General features: G+C 43.3%; 1 protein-coding gene across 2 annotated transcripts in view; it reads right to left on the reverse strand.

Annotated features, from left to right (window-relative positions):
- tenm4 (teneurin transmembrane protein 4) overlaps positions 1 to 20,583 on the reverse strand; it is a 286,524-nt gene that overhangs the window by 43,338 nt on the left and 222,603 nt on the right. For both annotated transcript variants that reach the window (XM_083772809.1, XM_083772808.1), the window contains 4 exons: positions 18,261 to 18,493; positions 13,572 to 13,726; positions 6,869 to 7,746; positions 1 to 76 (listed from right to left, as the gene is read on the reverse strand). The exon at positions 1 to 76 is cut by the window's left edge and continues 97 nt beyond it. In XM_083772809.1, the coding sequence (XP_083628935.1) occupies positions 1 to 76; positions 6,869 to 7,746; positions 13,572 to 13,726; positions 18,261 to 18,493 (1,342 nt within the window). The remainder of the gene's footprint in view (positions 77 to 6,868; positions 7,747 to 13,571; positions 13,727 to 18,260; positions 18,494 to 20,583) is intronic.

The following is a 20,583-nucleotide window of genomic DNA, read 5'->3' on the forward strand; positions in this document are numbered from 1 at the left end:
GTCCACGTCTGTGCGGTAGCTGCTGATGTGGCCGGTGGGGTAGGTGACATTGGTCAGGCGCCCGTAGCTGTCATACCTGCATGCGGAAAAGAGCGAGGAAGTGAGTCCAGTGCTGTTTAACATATCGTTGCTCGCCCAACTTGATTAGCCTAGTTTCCAGCCTGATTCGGTGCGTTCCGTGAATGTTTTTTGTCACTTCGCTACTCAGTCTGGAAAGTCTTCTATCTCCAAGGTATAGCCTACTGTAGGTGAGACATGCCAAACAAGAAAATACCCTCGAGGCTAAGGAGGCTTCCGATTGGTCTGTGGTGTGGGTTGGGACAAAAACACCAGTTTGACGTCATATCAATGCGCAGCTACTGCTGTTGTTCTGCAACTCACCCTTATCACTTATCCCTAATTCACTAAACTCACCCCACACATCTGGCAATTTTTTTCAACAGTGAGAAAAGCATGGAAAGAGTGGCATTGGCTGATGATGTAAATAAAATACCCTAACCCTACTCTGTTTCATTGCAACATCCAATCATCAACAACGTCGCTACATAACATGTAACGTTATGAAATACGAGTCAATCAGGAGGCTGGCCAGACTGATAGCAGAGTGAGAAACGAATTCACGGAACGCAGCAAATCAGAAACCAATCTACAACTTGATCACACTGCAGCATCACACAAAAGCATCACAAGTAGCAGATCTACAAGCTTAAAGATTCTAATTGGCTATGCCTACATGTATAAAGGGCTTTACATAATATGTAAATCCCTGCATGCTATATTATAGCACGCAGGGATCTCCATAAATGGGCATAAAATTGACATAGGCAGACAGACAGACAAGATACAGAGATATCCATCTATGGACACAGGCAGACAAACAGACAGACAGGTACAACGGGTATTCTATTCTTCACATCGTTCCTGATTTGCACAATTTCCAAGTAAGCCACCGAACCAACTGGTCACAGATCGACTTATTTGTTATTACAAAAGTATGGTAATAAACTTCGTAAGAATATGACAAATATGTATGTGCAAAACAAAACAATAACAATACATTAACAAGCAAGGAAACACATCTCTTTCAGGAAATCTTCTTATTATCTTAAAAGATTAGCAATATGGCTCAATCACATTATGCGGTCTATGCAATGGGAGCAGTGAGGTGAAGGTCCTCTAGAAATGCTGCCAATCAGTCAGTTCATCACATACAGGAACGTGAGTGGCTGGAGCGTCTCATTCCGCCACGATGAGAGAGAGCACACCACCGTGGAACAATTTGAAATCTTTCAGCTCGATGGCTGCTCCAGAATAAGAGTGAGTGAATGGCGCATTACAGAGAATGAGGACTGTGCGCTGAATACAGATTGAGAAAGGCCCCCCCACCCCCATCCCCAAATACAGCTCGCCTGCCGTAATAAAGTCTCTAATAAATGAGATAGCAGGCGCTGGTTTACGGATATTTCCTCAGCGCCTGCCATCTCAAATATCCAATATCGAAAAAGGAGAGTGGGGAGAGAAAATCATCTCCGAGAGATAAATTATCTCAGGTCTGAACTGTGGCGGGGACGAAGACTCAGAGTTGTTCTTCAGCACAGGAGCCTCTACTTTCAGGAAATGCAAAATAGCACAGTAATTTTTTATCTAAAGCGTTCGATTTCTTTGGGATGCCGCTATATCATAACTTATCAGTGGGGTGATTACCACTATATCATAACTTATCAGAGGGATGATCTCCCCCACAGAGCGTGCATCCTTCTTTTTGTGTCTTTTTTCTTTCTGTCTTTCTTTTCTCTGTGGGCTCCGGAAATAGTATGTCACCGCTCTTTATAATGTTGCACGCTAACAGTACTGTGCCGCTTTGAAGTACGGTATTCACTTTACAGGATAAAGACTGTCGCCCCCCCAGAGTACAGCCCACCACCACCACATCTGAACAAAGAAGTCAGTCCTGCAGACAGAATTGTCATTCTAGAGTAATACGCCTGTGCCCCAGCTTGATCACTGACCCCAACTCTCTCCGTCTCAATTAGCGCTTTGAGCCCAAGCCAGTCCTCGGGCTCCACTGCTGAGTTTTAATGGCTGTAGCTCTGCCTTCGACTCGGCCAGTGCCTATTAGCTCGCTGGACAAGAGTGCACGCAGGGGGTAGAGTCGGAAGCTTGCGCTTTCCCCCTGAATGGCCACAGATCCATTGGCATCGAATCACCTTCCGTGTCACATGTTAGCTCTCTGACCTTTCCTGCCGGGGGCCTCAACAATAGGCCGGCGACTCAGCATCACATATGCCCTACAGGAACCCATTTCAGCCCTGCACAGCATTCTTCAGGTCTGGGCAATTAACTGAAGATACGTATATCCAAGCGGAAATTTAGAACCAATAACTGACTTGTACAGTAGGTTAAGCGAATAATTGTGAAACCGTTTTTTTATATATACAGTATACAATACAATTTCTTATATCAACAAATTGACATACACTATTTCGAATAGACATTTGTTAATTGTTAATTGACTAAATCAATTAGTCTGATTAACCACTTCATCCGGCCTGTATTATACTTTATTGTACAGTGGTGTGTACAAAAATCAAGGACTCAACTAACCCTAACCCTCAAACAATATCATTAATTAATCATAATTGAGGTAAAAGTTTGGAATAATCGTGGTATTGATTTGAACTGAAGTCACATTGCCCAGCCATGTGGGCATTGGTCAAGATTTATATTAACTCATTGACTGCTAACAGCCCCATCTAGTGGTGGCTCAGAGCACAGTCCATATTACTCTATCGGCAAGACTCGTAGATTGAAACCCGATTTTTGCTGGAAACCGCAAGTCAGGAAGTAAAAATCCGCTATGTGACATGTCCTGCGATTATCATTTAATTCACCCAAAAATCATATCGTTTAGACTTTAGAGAAATGAGCCGCAAATCAAGCTTGTTTGGACCCAAAAAGAAGCATAAGCCAGCGGAATTTCAATTTCTGTTTTATTTTTATTTTTTTTACCACAACGGAACCGGAGTGTTATGAGCGTGTACAGGACACAGTTGTGAACCGCAATCAATTGATGTTTTTTTTTTAAAGGCGTGAAAAGGGTGATCTCAGCACCTGGGGCGTTTGGAAAAAGGCGTGAAAAGGCGATTATGGCACCCAATGAGAACCCATTTAGACCTGAGACCATATTCTACAAAATGTCTTCTAAATCATGACAGTTTTCTGAAAAACCTATGTTTCTATATCAGTGGTTATCAAACTATTTCATGTCAAGGACCCCAAAAATTATATGTATTTGGCCGCCGACCCCATCTGAAAATATGTTCCAGGGATCCCCAAGAGGCAAAGATTTTAATTCCCATTATTTGTATCCCACGATTTTGTAATCCATTTTTTTTCACCCAGTGTCAATTATCTATGTAATCCTGGGCGCTACACTTCCTCTGCCAACATTATATGCATGGTCGTAGCGCGTGGAAGGAACACGTTATTCCAACCAGTTCCTTTCCCCTCCATCAGGCGCCCCGGCTGGCCCGGGGGAGGTAGTTTAGAAACCAGGATTACTGCATGTTTTTTGTGAGGGCCTTTCTACACAGAAAGGCCCTTTAGCCAACCCCGCCTTGGGTATGGGCAATGATGAGGAGAGAACATGCCCCCAGCGCCCACAGCGTCCCCAGCGGGAATTGAACCCAGGACCTTCTAGCTGTGAGGCGACGGCACTACCGACTGTGCCACCGTGCCCCCTCAGAGGCAAAGATTTGAGTTAAAAACCTTTGCTCTGAAAGAATATATATTCAAAGATTTACGCCACTTTAAAAAAAAGCAGCTCATAGTGTGGCACTCGGTGCCGCGTTATGAGCTTGTAGATCTGCAATTTTTCAATAGCTAAAGTATAACATAATGCTTAAAACACCAAAAGGGGTAATCTTTAAACATAATAATGTTACAACAGATTTAGGGGTCTTCAAAATAATTTCAGTGGACAGTTTATTTAAAACCAAGGAGCTTTTGTTGCTAACTTGCTAAATGGGAACATTACTGACTGCCCTGATAACTGAAGGCTAATAGAACAATTAGCCAAATTTCAGAATATCACATGAAATAATAGATTTACACTAACTAAGCATAAGCTCTTTATACTACAGAAAAAAAAGAAAAATAAATGGAGGTCAGGAGAACATCTGTGCACGCAGTGTCACAGCAGATGAGGTTGCCAGCTAGGGGTTACAACAGCAATACGTCTGTTTAGCTGACATCTTTTGTTCTCTTCGCCTCTGCACCTTTTCTGCACGTTTACCGAATCATAATGTTCTATAAGCAAAATGAAAACACTTAAGAACACATTAATTAGTGTTATGCGTGTGGAGATGAAGGAAGGTGCCTTTTCATTTCCAATTAAAAACAATTATGGCTTTGACCCTCGGGTGATACGGTGACCTTCATAGTTAATTATTCCAAAGCAAAACAAAGCGTCTTTTATTGGGTCTCATTAATGACATATGGACGGTCCTGCATTGCTTCGAGCGAAATATGAAGTCATAATCTGATTGCAGAGGGACAATCACAATACACATAAATCGAGCCATTTCTGAGCAACATTTTTTGTTCTGTTAATTAAATAAACGATGTAATGATAATTTTGTACCCTGCAATTTCCTAATCAAGCTTTTCAAAGGGAACAGAAGGCTGAATATAGGATCATTATAGGGTATTTTTCCATTATCAATTGCACATAATTGTGAAGCTACAGAATAATCATGAAACTTAGTTTTATTTTATTTGAGATATGTCAGTTAGAGAACAACTCCAATTCTGCTGTGAACAGATTCTCTAGTATTCACAAAGGAAACATGAGGCATCAAAGATGCTTTGTGTCACTAACATTAAGCATATACTGTATCATCGCTGTTGGGAAGAAACTTGTATCCATTTGAATTTCCACTGTGTTCTCCTATATCCCTTTTTTATTTAAAAATTAAATAGTGAAAATAGTGAAACTATACAAGCTTGTAGATCGGATATTTTCAGTACTTTCATGCAACACTCTTGTATGATGATGATGACATACGGAAAACCATAACAAGTTGAGATTTATACGAGATTTCTTCGCCGACAGCGACGAGCGACATGAGAGCCTGTCTACGATGACAAGCAAATCAAACAAATAAACGCCTTCTTGGATTAAACAGAGCGTCTCATAATGTGTCGGAGTGTTACACTCATCCAGCAAGAGCCTTAACAGAAGTCTGACCCACCAATCTTCTTTATCACACTTTTATTTTCACCGGTCATCCGGTTAGGGCTGCATCCATGAGTGTGGTTGCGGCAAGCTAGCAGACAAAACAGATTGCACCATCGAATTTTCTAAAAGTAAAGGCAGCCAGTAGGAGCGCTGGCTGGCTGTCTTTACAGTGGTGTGTCTGAAGGGTCATTGTTGCTATTATTAGCTTAGACAAAGGTGGTCGGGATCGGGATTGGAACCCGCAACACACCATCAGGCTGCATCAACAGAGTAGGGGACCGGACCACTACGCCACCCGGGCCACACTTGTGTGCTTTGACCGCAATCAATTCCTAATCCTACCGTTAGCTATTATATTATCCTTGTTCTTTTGATTTTATTTATTCATTAGATACCCATTTATCTGTACTGCTACAGCACCTGCTCTTCCTGGGGTCTCAACCAGATTCATCTTTTTCAACACAATTTACATTCATACAAGAAGCAAAAAATAAAAAAATAAAACACTAACTCAAAACCTCAATACATTTGAACTTTAGCATAATTGATAGATCTCTTAAATCAACCTCAATTCTGGGATGTACAGGACATCAACTAGAGAGAAAAGATAGAACCCGGCTGTATTTGCCAGGTGCTTCAAAAGCGCCTGGATTACATTTGCACGCACCACTACTGATGACCGTAAAGACACAACCCATTTTTTCACCCAGTGTCAATTATCTAATGTAATCCTGGGTGCTACACTTCTGCTGCCAGCCTGGGGAGGGCAGCGGACTGACCTCATGCTTCCATAGGCCTAGTCTAAATGCCGCAACGTGGAGCGAGTGGCAACAAAAGCTAATGTTATGAGCTAACTGGAGCTAGAGGAAAGCCATAACAATACACAGTGAGTGAACCAACAAAAGAACATTGGAAACGACTGAGTCAATCTTCATTTAGTTGGAAAAAAGGGTACATGCCAATAATATGAATAAGCCAAAACGTGCAGTCCTTTAGGTACGCACGGGGGCAAAGATGAGTAACATATCCAGTAATCCTATTTGGCATGATAACGGCCAAATAGGATTACACCCCATACTTCCGTAGGTCTTGCAGTGTGAGTGACACAGATATAGAAGGCATAAAGCGGTGTGCCAAAATGCTCAACCCCAGATGTCAAATAGCTCTACAACTCCCTGCACGCACTCACCACCAAGGCACTTTTTTGCATTAATACTCCTGCAGCAAGCTGTCAATGTTTTGAGCGGTAGAGTGAAGCAATAATGATGTCTCTAAACGTGTGAGTTGGATTTTGTGATATCTCAGAGATTGTTACACATGCCGTGCACACCGTGCACCTGAAATTCACAATAATTATAGTAATAGTAGTAGCAGTATTATCAATTATTTTCTTACAATTATTCTGTCAACTACTTTTTCAAGTAATCGATTAGTTGTGTTATTTTATACTTTTTTCACATAATGGTGTAGTGAATAAAACAGTGAACAGTGAGCTTGAATATCTGCTTATTTCTGCCAGAAACGAGGAACACGAAGGTTTAAATTAGTACCCTAGCCCGCCAAACCCGAGATTCTCGGGTTTGAGGGCTTGTCTTTAGTGGCAATTTATTTTCTTTTTTTAGTACTTACTCATAGAACGTCGTCCATCCGTTTTCATTGGTCTTTGTTGCTAGGAGACCAGAACTGCCGTGGTAGGTCATCAATGCCAACTCTTGGCCCTGTGCGCCAACGGACTTGAGAGCGTTGTTGGTGCCGATGGTGAACCAGAACGTCTGTCCGTCGGGCGCCATCAGCCACAGCGGCATTCCTGTGGTGTCCCGTCTGATGGTGACCGTGTTCTTGTTCTTGTCGGTGATGCTGGCGATGTCCCCGTCGCCCGTGTAGGTCAGGTTGTACAGGTGGTCTCCCGTCGTCAGGCTCTGCGTGTAGATGTGACTGCCGTTGGAGTCAAACAGGTAGAGTTCGTCGTCGAAGGGCGAGGACACCTCGTACATGCTGAGAGGGTTGAGATAGGGCTTGTTCTTGCGCACGAAGCGGATGCGTATGTTGCCGAGGTCGGCCACGAAGAGCTCTCCTTCCGGGGACACGGCCAACGACGACGGTGCGTTCAACTTGCCGTCCTTGGCGTAGCCCTCGTCGCCGGAGTAGCAGTCACAGTTGGCGTCGTTCTTGCAGTCGCAGCCGCTGGGCGCGCCCGCCACCAGGGAGATCTCGCCACTGGTGGACACCTGCCGCACGCGGTTGATCTTCTTCTCGTCCGACTCGGCGATGTACAGGACGCCGGTGTGTGACACGGCGAGCGCGTTGGCCGACTCCAGCGTGGCGTGGACGGCCACCTTGCTCATGAGGAAATGGTCGATGCCGGGCACCTGGCAGTGCATGGGCCGCCCGGCCACGATGCGCACCTGGTGGTTCTCGGAGATCTGCAGGACCACGTTGTTGTCCAGGACGTACAGGGAGTTGTCTAGTGGGCTGACCGCCAGGCCCGTCGGCCACTCCAGTCGCACCTGCGGGAAAAGAGGGGAGATACGCAGCAGATGTGAGCTCTAGGTAAAGGAGGAACAAAATATTGATCTACACATCTTTTCACTTTATCAGAGGGTAACAATCCCTCAAGGCGAGGAGTCATTGAGCACACCGTAGAAAATAGATCCACTGTGCGGGGGAGAAAATAGGCTCATCTCATAGCTTATAGCCTGGAAGCACAAGCATTTCTTCTGATCTGATAAGGAAGAAAGTCGCGCTCCGTGTAGTGTAAAGAGGCAACACAAAAAACAATGATTTCCCTGAGAAGGGTGATAAAAAAAACACGATAGGTGGGAAAAGGACAGAGGGAGGAGAACCGAGTCAAATGATCAGATTAACAGAAAAGAAGCGTGGCACCATTCATCATGAGCACACCTTAAGACCAGGCAGCTGCATCCTTCACGCGTTCCAAGAGTCTGCCTTCAGGTTATTCATTTTATTATGGAAACTGCAAGAGGTATAGTGTCCTTGAAGAAAAGACATGTGGAACACTCTTATCAAATAAGACCCCTGCTTATTATGTTATGACTTATTGTTCTGCAAAACAATGCATCAGGCCGTTAACAAGTAGAAACAATTGATTCACTGAATCTCCCTCTCTCTGTCTTTTCTCTCACTTATGAACCTTACTGTAAGTGTGTAATATTAAGCAGCATTTCGATAGTGGATTTGGAGCACCTGACAAGAGAGTCTGATTAAAACCGGGTCTTAATTTGCAGGAAAATGCAAAGACAAGGGAAGCAGCCTGAGCATTGATTTGGATACCGACTGGGAAATAGGAAAAGGGATGAAATTACCTTGCAATTACTACGGTTCGCTAATCCTTCATAAATGGTCTGCTAATCCAGAGTTCACAAACCTCTATGAGCAGAATTGACTGGGGAGCAATTGAATGAACTTGAAACTGCATTTAACCACAATTATTTTTTGAATGGACGGACAACATAACCAGGTGGAATCAGACCACCAATACACACTCTTTCCACCTGTGAATGTTTTGAAGAGGATGCTGGGTTAGGATACAGTATATGATCTGTGAACGTGACTGACAATAGTTACAGCAACGAGGCATCAGCAAAATATCAAATAAAAAACTTTAAGCTGCTGACTTGTGGGGAAAAAAGGGGGGAAAAAGTTGAAAGCCCCCCGGGACCTTGGATTCCACTGATAAATGTGAGGAGAAAAGCAGAGGTTGCCACATTAAATTCCGCTTCATAGGAGAAGCAACTCTGCATTCTAGACGCCTCCCGTTCTCCAATAAAAACACAGGGGTGCTCAAACATAAAATACAACACTCGATACAGCACAGAGCAGCACGTTTCCTGGAAGCAGCAGCTTTCCGGAGGACGTCCGTCCGCTGAGCGCATTGTGCACTGATCTATACCGACCCTGTCCATGCAGGCTCATTCCTCATTTTCTAATCTAGCCCTGGCCCCCGCCGCTATGGCTGCCTCAATACTTCAGCTAATATTGACAACTGGTTCTAGTGAGATGATCGCTTAAATCTTGCCCTCCCAGTCTTTGGGTCAGTCACGCCCCTTGGATCTCAGCAGTTTGCTCGACACGCCATTCGTTTGTGGTCTTTGAACAACAGGAGAAGTGAGCATTGAGCGCATCTTCGCATCCCCCTTGTAAAAAAATAAAACTCCCTCCAGCCTTTTCCGCCCCACATCCACCCACACGCATACGCACGCACGCACAGTGGTTAAGGTTTATATAATAAGACGTATCTTTGGCTTCACACAGGAAACATGGAGACCGGCAGTGGATACTGTACAAGTGTACATACTGAGTAGAAAATGCATTTACTTGTAGGGGGAATGAAGGGCTGGGTTAGGGGAAAGGATTTTCAATTTCTTAAAACCCATTTCTTGTCAACACTGGCGGTTAAATATTTCATGAGCCCGAGTGTGTGTGGGGTGGCTCGGGGGAGCTGTCTGCGAGGAGGTTTTCACGCCACTCCGATAAGGGGGGTTATTTCCCAAGCTAGCGTCCCACATGCGGTAACCCGATCATACCCCCCCCTCCTTCCTAACAGCAGGGCAGCTGTCAGTGGCGCCTGGCATGGACGCCACATCGAGCACGTCGTGCCAATGGGAGAGAATTATGGATTTGCACCAGCAAAAAACACTTAACTATTTTTACATGACATTTCTGTGTGTTATTATAATTGGCCATTTGCCAGAAGCTCTCTCTCTTATCAAAGTGATGGCCGTCTGCAGGAAAAGATAATCCTCCATTCTATTTGAAGCTGCTCAGATTTTGAAATGAATGTCATTGTCACCCAAGCCTTAATAAAGCTCTCTGAAGTTACTAACACCCTTGATGTAAAAAAAATAAAGAAAAAAGTAAGGGTTCAGTTAATCCCATTCCAAAACATGGTTCACTCTGTACTCCACAAGGGGTGGTCCGGGAAGATTTATACTTATTAATACATGGTTCACTCTGTACTCCACAAGGGGTGGTCGGGGAAGATTTTCAAAACAGCAGACTTTTAAAAATGGCAGCAACCTAAATGCCTTCATGTAAACACCAAGATAAACATAAAAGGATTTAGAACAGAGGTCGAACTATAACATAACACAGACAAAAAAGATTTGATTCCGTTGGCACAGAGTTTTGTGACTTCTAGACTCCAGTATATTTAGTGTGTGATGTACAAACATCACACACTAAATATACTGGAGTCTAGAAGTCACAAAGCTTTGCTTTATCATCAATTACCATCCTGAACAGACAACACAAGCTGCGAGGAACAACAAAGTTATCAATGGCCTTGTCGGAGAGCGGAGGGAAATGTGAAATGTAAACAAAGCAAAACAAAACAGAAACAAAAAAAAAAGATCTACAGGAAAACCGATGAGCGCTATCAATGACGAGATGAACCTGCTCCGATAGCAAAGTCTTCCGAGAGGGGGGGCTGGGAGGAGGAGAGTGTGTTTGAAGAAGGAAGCTGTGTGCCCCGGATGAATTTTTAATGGATGCTTTTTACTGTCTGAGCGTCTCTGGCAGTGCTTGTGCGATTTGTCATCGTTGTGCGGCTGCAGTCAGTGCTGCCTGCGTCTCTCTCTCTCTCCTCGGTTTGCCAGAGCAGCGGACATGGTGTGAGCTGCATCCACAAAGGGCTTGTGGGGGAGAAAGAGAGATGGGAGGAGTGGGGGTATTGGAGGTTTGGAGGGGTGGGGGGGGGCTGTGTCCCTTGGGGACGGCAGCGGGCAGCTGGAGGCTCTCCTCCTGCCTCTGAATACATCATTTCACACACTGAAAGCGTTCTCCATTGGCAGCTGAGTCCCCCTCTGGACTTGTTTGCAGGCTGGACTGTATAACGTAGACGTGGCAGAAAAACAAACCACACAGCGCCACTCGTACAGACACAAGCACACACGTGCGCGCTGAGCGCTTTTGATGTCAGCCCAATCTCGCCTTCAGACGTCCCCTGTGAATGCCAGTGCGCCTTTAGTCACGGCCGGCAAGTCACGGTAAATAAATAGCACGCAAAACAGTAATAATGAAGCTAATTACACTTCTAAGCAGAGCACAATAGTTGTGGATACTAATAATAGTGGGGAGCTCTGTGGTGTGTAATTAGTGGCTGTCAGGAAATAGACAGAAAATGTGATAACTGTGTAGATTAGGAAAACAAACAGAGCAAAATCCCTGGCTTGAGGAAATGGCTGTGTGTGAGTAGTTAATTTATGCAGACGCTGTTTTATCGTTTCCATAGGTGGGTCACTGGGCCAGACGCCCATGTGACCTCAGTACTGTGTCCTTGCCTAAGGCATGCGTTCGGTTGGCTAGAGCCGTCTGACATGTACTGACAGTACTGTACATGTGTGTGCTATAGTGACAATGTCTCTGTCTGTCAACTGTGATTGCAAGCGTGTGTATGCTGTGCGTGTGCGTGTGTGTGAGTGTGTGCGCGTGTGTGTGTGTGAGTGTGCATCAACGTTTCGGCCTATGTGGCCTTCATCAGGCTATCTTTATAGATAAAGATAAAGATAGTCTGATGAAGGCTGCATAGGCCGAAACGTTGCCGTTTCCCTATTAAAGTTTTTTCACTGCATTTGAAGACAGTGTGTGTGAATTGAATTGTGTGGGTGTTAGGCGTACAATTAGGAAAGGACTCGGGGTTAGGTTTAGGATTAGGCATTTATATTTTAGATTCAGTGGTTAGGTGTTGGAGTAGAAGTCGTGCATCGAAAATAGCCTACAAGCTCACAATTCCACTTTAGGGTAAGTAATGTGTGCTTGCTTGCGTGTGTGTGTGTGTGTGTGTGTGTGTGTGTGTGTGCGTGCGTGCGTGTGTGTGTGTGTGTGTGTGTGTGTGTGTGTGTGTGTGTGTGTGTGTGTGTGTGTGTGTGTGTGCGTGCGTGTGCGTGCGAAGCGGTAGTGGGGTTACAGGGTCATGTTCCTCATCAGCCTGCAGCTATAGGTCATCAGTACAGCTGGTGCTAGTGGACACAGATCCCCCTGGGAGTGTGCTCACAGCACTCTATAGAACCCATGTCCATCTCAACCTGCCATGCGCTCACAGCACTCTATAGAACCCATGTCCATCTCAACCTGCCATGCGTCACTCAACAGTGGTGGGGAAAAAAGGACTCACATTTTCTTACTTAAGAAAAAGTACCAATGCTGCGATGTTAGAAATACTTTGTTGCAAATAAAAGTCCGGAAACCTACTTGAGTAAAACGTACAACAGTATTGGTATAAAAATGTACTGTACCCATTTCATTTCAAGTTTTCAAATGTATAAAAGTCACATTGTGAGCTCAAAATCTTTGTCTGATAGGAACCTTGTTTTTTACATTAACCACTTTAATTCCTATATCCATTTTCTGCTGGAGCATTAGCCGAAAATAGCAGATCTACAAGCTCACAGCGTCTCACAGCGTGATGTGTTGTGAGCTTGTAGATTGGCTAAAGAGGTTTGGTGTAGCAGCAAAAAAGAGCAGACCAAGTATAGGCTTTCTAATTGTTGAGGGTTTCAAGTGAACTGTCTGAAAATACACATTAATATGAATCACACAATACTACAAATTGATAGTGCTGTTAAACAAGTCTACAAAGCTATCTATAGATATGAACTCTATGAAAAGGTATAGCCTACTTAGTTACTGCAAGAGTGAGGTCTAGCCAACACCAACTTGGAAGACCCCTGCTTTACTGTCTCATTTGTCCTTGAATGATTGTCACCATGACAATGATAGTTATTATTTATTCCAGAAACATGCTGCTATCTGAATTCATCCCCTGCCCACGCACGCACGCACACAGTGGATAAGGTTTATATAATAAGACATATCTTTGGCCTCACACAGGAAACATGGAGACCGGAGAAGTGTACATACTGAGTAGAAAATGCATTTACTTGTAGGGGGAATGAAGGGCTGGGTTAGGGGAAGGGAATTTTCAATTTCTTAAAACCCATTTCTTCAAGCGAGTTTTGCTGCTGGCTGTTATTATAATCATGTGTGGGAATTTGTAATGTGATGTTTGTATCATGACATACATAATACTATCGGTCCAGGCTATTCTTTTCTTTCTTTTCTTTTATGTGCCTACTTTACCCCTTTTTTCCCCAATTTTATCCTCCCCACACACTGCCGTTGTATCCCAGAAGTGTTTAACCGCTTACAACCCGGCATCACTATTTCGAGCATGTCATTATACAGTAGGTGACAAATCTCAAGGAGGTGGGGAGGGTCTAAACAATAAATATTATTATTTGATTTCCCCAAAAAATAGCAGATCTACACGCTTTCAAAGCATCACGTCATGACAAAGTGGGGTCAGGGGTCATACCTGGGAGATGTCCATCACAGCGTCACAGCTGAGAGGTCGGGCAGAGGTCAGGTCGTTAAACCCCAGGAGAGTGGAGATGATGCCATTCTGGTCGATCCTGCGTATCATGGTGCCGTCCACAAAGAAGACCACGCCGTACTTATCCACCGTGATGCCTGCAGGTCAACCAAAGAGAGAGAGGGAAATTATCTATCGGTTCATTTATTTAAAATCCATCTGTGACGTGATGTGAGGCGGCTAAATGGCAATTAAAAGCTAATGACTGAGATCAAAACTAATGTCCGAATTGATTTCATTCGGTCGATGGCGAAGAACAATAGAGTCGTCACACGGAGGCCAGGTATCGATTCCATAACGACCTGACATGAGGTGTTCGGGACAAAGTCACAAAAGCCAGTCTCTTTCTTTGTTATACTCCTGTGCAAGGATCTAAAGCCAGGAGCCTGATTTCTAATCAGTTGGTGTCGGTGTCGCTCACTGAAAATACCCTGTCTACAAGCTTCCATCGCATCTGCAACGCATCATAAGCTTGTAGATCGGCTATTTTCAGAGAGCAATGGTGCAGCAACCAAATATAAATCAGGCATAATGATGTGAATGCATGAATTCCCGCAGCTCCAGCAACACATTCTCATTCCATAGTCGTCACATACGCTGGCTGATTGTCACCATGCAGTCACCCCTGTCTTCTAGCGTGTTGTTTAGATCACAGACTGCACTTCTATGGCCTTTGTCTCGTCCTGCCCGTGGGTAGGCCCCTCTTCACACCCATTGGTTGCTGCTTCTTGGTTGGACAAAACAAATATTTCTCTCCATCCACTACTATTAAAATATATATATTTTTAATTATTATTAATATTATTATTTCAGTTGCTTCGTATTGATATGTGTATTCAATTCTTATTTTAAACTTGGTTCCAGTAAAAAAGGAACATCTCAGGTACAGTATAGTGATTGGGCAGAAATTACGTTTTTTTTCCTGACGTTAGTCAGTCAGGAACCAATCAGTCAATTAGACAACAAAAGACATAAACGTTGTGCTTGATATCTACATTAATCAGTTAGCTGTGAGGCATTCAACCATTCATATTGCATCAATCGGTGGAGGTTGAAGCTAGCCTCCCACCTCATCTTCAGGAGGGAACTGCATGGTACCAGCTCCACTTCCCTCTGCTTATCTCTGTCGAGCTGATGCACTACGTACTGTATGTGCAATTTAAAAATACTGCAGATAACCGGTTCCCACCCTGTTGCTCAAGAACAATCCTGTCTGTTGTTGTAATACCATTATTGAATTCAATGAATTCAAACGTTGATACTTTAGTTCAAATAATTGTCTATCTTTCATTAAAACAATACAATACCGGTATGTAACATGCTAGCACTAATAGATTATTTATTGATTGTTATTTTGTGTCATGCTGCCGTAGCATTTCTAGGGAGCGGTGGTTCTGGGACTCTTCAAGGTTGGACCCTCACAGGTCTGTAACTCTGACAGTATAGATAGAATCAAATGGACCTGTCAGTTATGGTGGCTCCTTAAAATGTCAAAGTTTGAGAACCACTGCTAGAGAGGGTACAGGGCTATACTTACTGTACAGTACTGCACAGTGCATTCATAGTGTCACACAGGGATCCTGGCTGCATGTACTTTCTAGTCGGGAATGAGAATATGTCGGCTGCAGAAATCTGTGTTTCACTCGATGGACACTATGCTCGGCTCTGCTCTGTCTACAGTATGTATGGAATCACTATTCTGATATCATATTATTGGGTACTTTTATCTCCCTCATGCTTGACTTATTCGTTTTTTTGATTGATTGAATACTTTCTTAACAAGATTATTAACACTTATTTTGTCCAAGATGTTCCCAGACGTCTTTATAATTACACCCGTAACGAGGCCCAGGATGTCTGGAGACGTCTTTAGGTATTTTTTAATGGTATAAAACCGGATCGCTATAATCCATTTTTGACAGGGCCGTTGCAAGGAGATCAGACTTGACAGCATGAGGTAGTAATGGAATATTATACTGTACGTCCCGGTTTTGGGGGGAAAAGAAAGGCGGGGCTTTTCAGAGTAAAATCTGTAAAAAGTGTTAATGTAGGCATGTAGTACATTCAAAAGAACTTAAAGAACTAAAAATGTACTCAATTCATCAGTAAGACACAACATACAAGCTCAATAGCAGCAAAATGTATATATACAGAAGTTGGGGTGGACTATACGAAAATATTATACACGGACTGTCTGGTTGGCAATTCGGCTACAAGTCCTTTGCTGTGCAGAGGCTAAGGGGACAGGTTTTTAGCTGGTAAAACTAGAATCACTAGATTGTAGCCTAAATATTAAAGTAATTTCCTGACTTTCTATTTAAGGGAGATTCAACTATAAGCGGAACACATTAATAAATAATAGCCTATAATAAAGTTGTTTTTTCACCCCGAAAGGCCTGCTGCTCCTCGCAAACACAACACAGAATCAGATACATAATATATAGCCGCCCTATAGTTTACTTTTGCCTGATTTGTGCTTCTTACCACGGTACAGAACTGATTCAACGCATGTCATCCACTCTGATATTGTAGGCTACATCGTATAATGTTATCTGCACCACAGTGTGTGTGTGCTCATCCCTATAATAAAGTGTGTTTTTTCCGACAGACAGCCACCCTCTGCTGCGCCTCCCAATAAACACGCATGCATGCATGCACGCACGCGCACACACACACACACACACACACACACACACACACACACACACACACACACACACACACACACACACACACACACACGTACGTATAGACTGTTCTTAATATACTGCTTCTTAATTACCACGGTACATTACCACGGTACATTGTGTCAGCTGACAACGCGTCTCATCGGGCACTTGGTCTTATACATCGTATTGTTATCTGCACGACACCATCATGCGACATGCAGGCTTGAACTTGCATTCATATTCGGGGGGCATACTGTATGTACAGTATATGCTACAGGGGGATAAAGTGGTCGTTTATATATTGATTGCACTGTCATTGCAGCTGGTAGCCTACGTCTCTCATCATTGCAAACGGCAAAAGCCGTTTGTTGTTTCATCACAGTTGCTTGCAATGCCAGGCAACTTATACCAGTTTAAAAGCATCCTTATAATTGGTGGTGATACATTCTCTATGGACATTATAGCAATAATGGCGTATTTAAGTAGTCTCCCCTCGTCCGTTCTGAGGTGTTTTGGAGAATTATATTCATCTAACTTCTATGATCAACACACTCCGGGTCTTAGAGCCTGCAGACAGCAGAGGCTTGGAGAGTGCCTATAGGCTAAATCCACATCCCACCCGTCCTCCCGTCCTCCCGTTCAAGTCCACTGATTCACCATTGGGTGTTTTCTTTTCTTTTCCAAATGTTCAAAAGCAATATAATGCGAGTTCAATGCTTTCTAATTAGAAATCTTTTCCGCATGCGTTCCCATACCCCATTCGCGCATTTCACTTTTTCGATATAGCCCAAAAATCCACCCCTGCAAGCGCAAAAGTGTTTTTGATTATTGACTTATTCGCATTTTTAAGTGTTTCCATCCAGGAGTTTTTGCGCAAGAGCCTTAATGCGCAAAAACACAGCTTAATGGAAACAGCTATTCTCTCTCTCTCTCACGTCTGTTTCGTTCATATCTGTCCCAGGGCTGCTTGCACAGCACGCTGAGCGACATTCTGTTAATGAATGCTGCTGTAAACCTTCCGCAAACCTTCTAGTTGGATATAAATGTTATTTTGGTACATGAATCATCCCTCCCGACGGAGATCAAAATGTGAGGATGCGTTCTGAATGATGACGGATGCACCTTGCAGCTATGGAAGAGCAAATGAATAAGAATAATAAATAAAACAAAATCCATTGCTTGAAAATCACCTACAGTACAGTCAGCTCGCTAGCTCCTAGTGGAAAATAGAAAATACACACAGAAAATAGAATCCAATATGTGGAAACTGTAAGAGTATTGATCCAGTAGCTGGCATGTCATTCCTTTAGCTATCCAGCAACACAATCTATCAGAAACGCTGCATGCAATTTCCCCACATGGATCAACAAAGGTTTATCTTAACTTATCTTATCTTATCTTAGAAAGATACATGGAAAACAGGGAGAAACGTTTCAATTCATTTCATAGAACCCAATATTCTTCACATAAACTGATATTTCACCTACTGTATGCCACTAATGCCAACATGTATGGATTGAAATGTAATAATTAAGATGCATACAGCCGTATCTTTAATAGATTTATTTTTACTATCTAAAGACACTACTAAATTATAATCATATACCTGTCAAACTAGTTCTCCAAAGTGAGTGACACCGACAGTCACAACACTAGAGGGAGCAACCATGATCTGGTAACGCCCACATTTTAGAACAAACCATCCATCCATTAGAGGATTTGAATCACCAGTTTCTTTCTAAATTGGCCTGAAGGAGACCACTAAATGTAATTTTCCCCATCTCTTCAGTGTTTGTATTTTGTTGATGACATGAATTATTGTGCTATTGTTTATGCAGGACACTGTACCAAGTGTTCAATCAATCAATCAATCAATCATATAGGGCCCCTAGCTCAAAGACAACACAAATAACGGACAGACTGATTGATGACAGTGTGTTTAGTGCAGTGTGCTATACCGTACCTCTGGGGTTAGTGAGGGTGGCCTCGGTGGCCTTGCCACCGTCCCCACAGCGGGTGTCATCGTAGGGCAGACACTGGTCGCCGGTCCCCGCCACCAGCTCTGCGTTCTTGGACACGTCTTTGACAACGTTCAGGTTCCTCACCTTGAACACCTTCCTGCTGCTGGTGTCCGACAGGTACACCGCCCCGGTCACCGGACTGGTGGCCAGGTAGTATTTATGAGCAGGACTGGAGCTGGAGGGCAAGAAGGTGATAGAGGGGAGAATAACATATACACAAATGAATACAAAGCTGGAAGAGGGGGCAGCACACCACTTTCAATAGGGGGAGAAAATAACCTAATTGAATTTAAATAGATCCAAAAACCAATTGGAGAGTTGGTTGGACACAATGACACTGAACCAAAGGACAAAGTAGAATGAGATTAAACGTGGCATAATGGCAGATGCCAATTGATCCTGGATATGGGGCAGCTCATTTGCAAATCCATATTTTCTGGAGAGACCAGGCAAGCTGATTCTCTCTGCATTCAAGGAAACAAAGGATGGGAGACTCTTTGGTACGGCTATGCATGTGTAACTTATTTCCCAGGCCACAGGGATGAGGAGCGACTTCAAATCATCACGATTATTTACAACTTTTGCCTCCATAAAGTTAATTAAGGATTATTAACTGAATATACCTTTAAAGGTATATTCAGTGATTTCACTCAAAAAACCTTAGGTTTCGTTTTTGGCTGTGGGACCCAGCCTTTCGTCCAATCAGGATAGAGAGTCAAAAACGAAACCTAAGGTTTTTTGACCCCCAGGGGTTAACTGGGGACAGGGAGGAACTCCTTATATGGCCAGCACACTCTATAGTAGGGAGGATTATCACAACAAAACAAAAAAATAAGTGATATTTGAATTAAGTGAAATCACTGAATATACCTTTAAGTCAGTTATTTGTTCTAAACATCGGTTTCGATATATTTTCAGTTTTGGCTCCGTTTAGTGCATGGTTGCAGATTATGTATCATATGATATTGCTGAGTGACATTTTGGACACACTTGGTTGCTTTCCTTACAGAAGAAGGCACATTACTTTAGTTGCAACATATCATCATGCATCAGACAGACTTCTTTTATGTTTCAGACAATGTCGACACAAAAGATGGCAAGCTTTAAGAGACAGGGAAAAAAGAAGAGCAGCCAATCACATTGTAGCAGGACACACAATATCTGGACAAAACCAGCAGCGAGACATGGAGAACCTGTACGCCAAAGTATTCTCTCCGGGCATCATTCAAGCTTTCTCTTCATCTCCCATCTCATCTAATTTCATCCCTTATACCATTTTCAGAAATGTATCGGCCTGCACTTACTTACTGTACTTTTTTTTTGATCAAATTCAAATCAATGAGAATGATGTGAACTACTGCCATAAATTATGCAGTGTAAGCTGTAATGAAGTCTCAGAGAGCTGAATAAAAGTCCCCCGCTCTCCAAATCCTGTAAAGGCGTCTTACATAACTGAGAAATTACTCCATACCTAATGGGGATGTGCACTGCTGTAATGTGTCTGCAGCGAAGGTCCTTAAAGGGCCACATCCCACTGTGTGGTGGACCTACAAAACTTCATCCAACTAATCAGTCTGTGGGGCAGAAACCTCTTATCTCCATATTCTAACTTGTTGTGTCTTTGTGTCAATTAAAAACATAGACATAAAAAAAAGGTTTTTATATTTTTTCGTAATTTGTTTTAGGTTTTCTGAGCTCAATTGCACCCAAAAAACCTGAACTTTTAACATTCAGTAGATAGATCTGTGGTCTGGGGTTTTCTGGCTCAAACAAGTGCTCTGATTTCCCTGCTGTTTGTGATGTCACAGCCTGCAAATCCCATATATGTCAATGGGATTTGCCAGCAGATGTCACTGTTTTCACTGTTTTGCCTGTTTTCATTGCAACTCAAAAGGCTTCCAAACTCCAGAGAAAACTCCAGACCACAGAAAATCCACTGAATGTTCAAAGAAATAAAATAAAAAACACTGCAAAAAAGAAGGGAAAAAAATATAGTTGACCTTCCATTAGGAACCACCACCATGCAGAGACGTCCCCATCCCAGTGGACAGTTTTGCCATGCACTGTGATACTTAGTGTCACCTCAGAGGATGACCGGGGCACTTCTGCCAGACCTGATGATCATTACAGTGCAGCCTGTCAGCAGCACATCATTCAAAGCGGATTAAGACAGAATCGCAGATATAACCTTGGGGGCTTCTTCTGTTGCTGTGTGTGTGTGTGTGTGTGTGTGTGTGTGTGGGGGGGGTAATGCTAAATCTCATA

Source organism: Protomyctophum parallelum, assembly GCF_964188405.1.
Source record: "Protomyctophum parallelum genome assembly, chromosome: 9".
Classification (NCBI taxonomy): domain Eukaryota; kingdom Metazoa; phylum Chordata; class Actinopteri; order Myctophiformes; family Myctophidae; genus Protomyctophum; species Protomyctophum parallelum.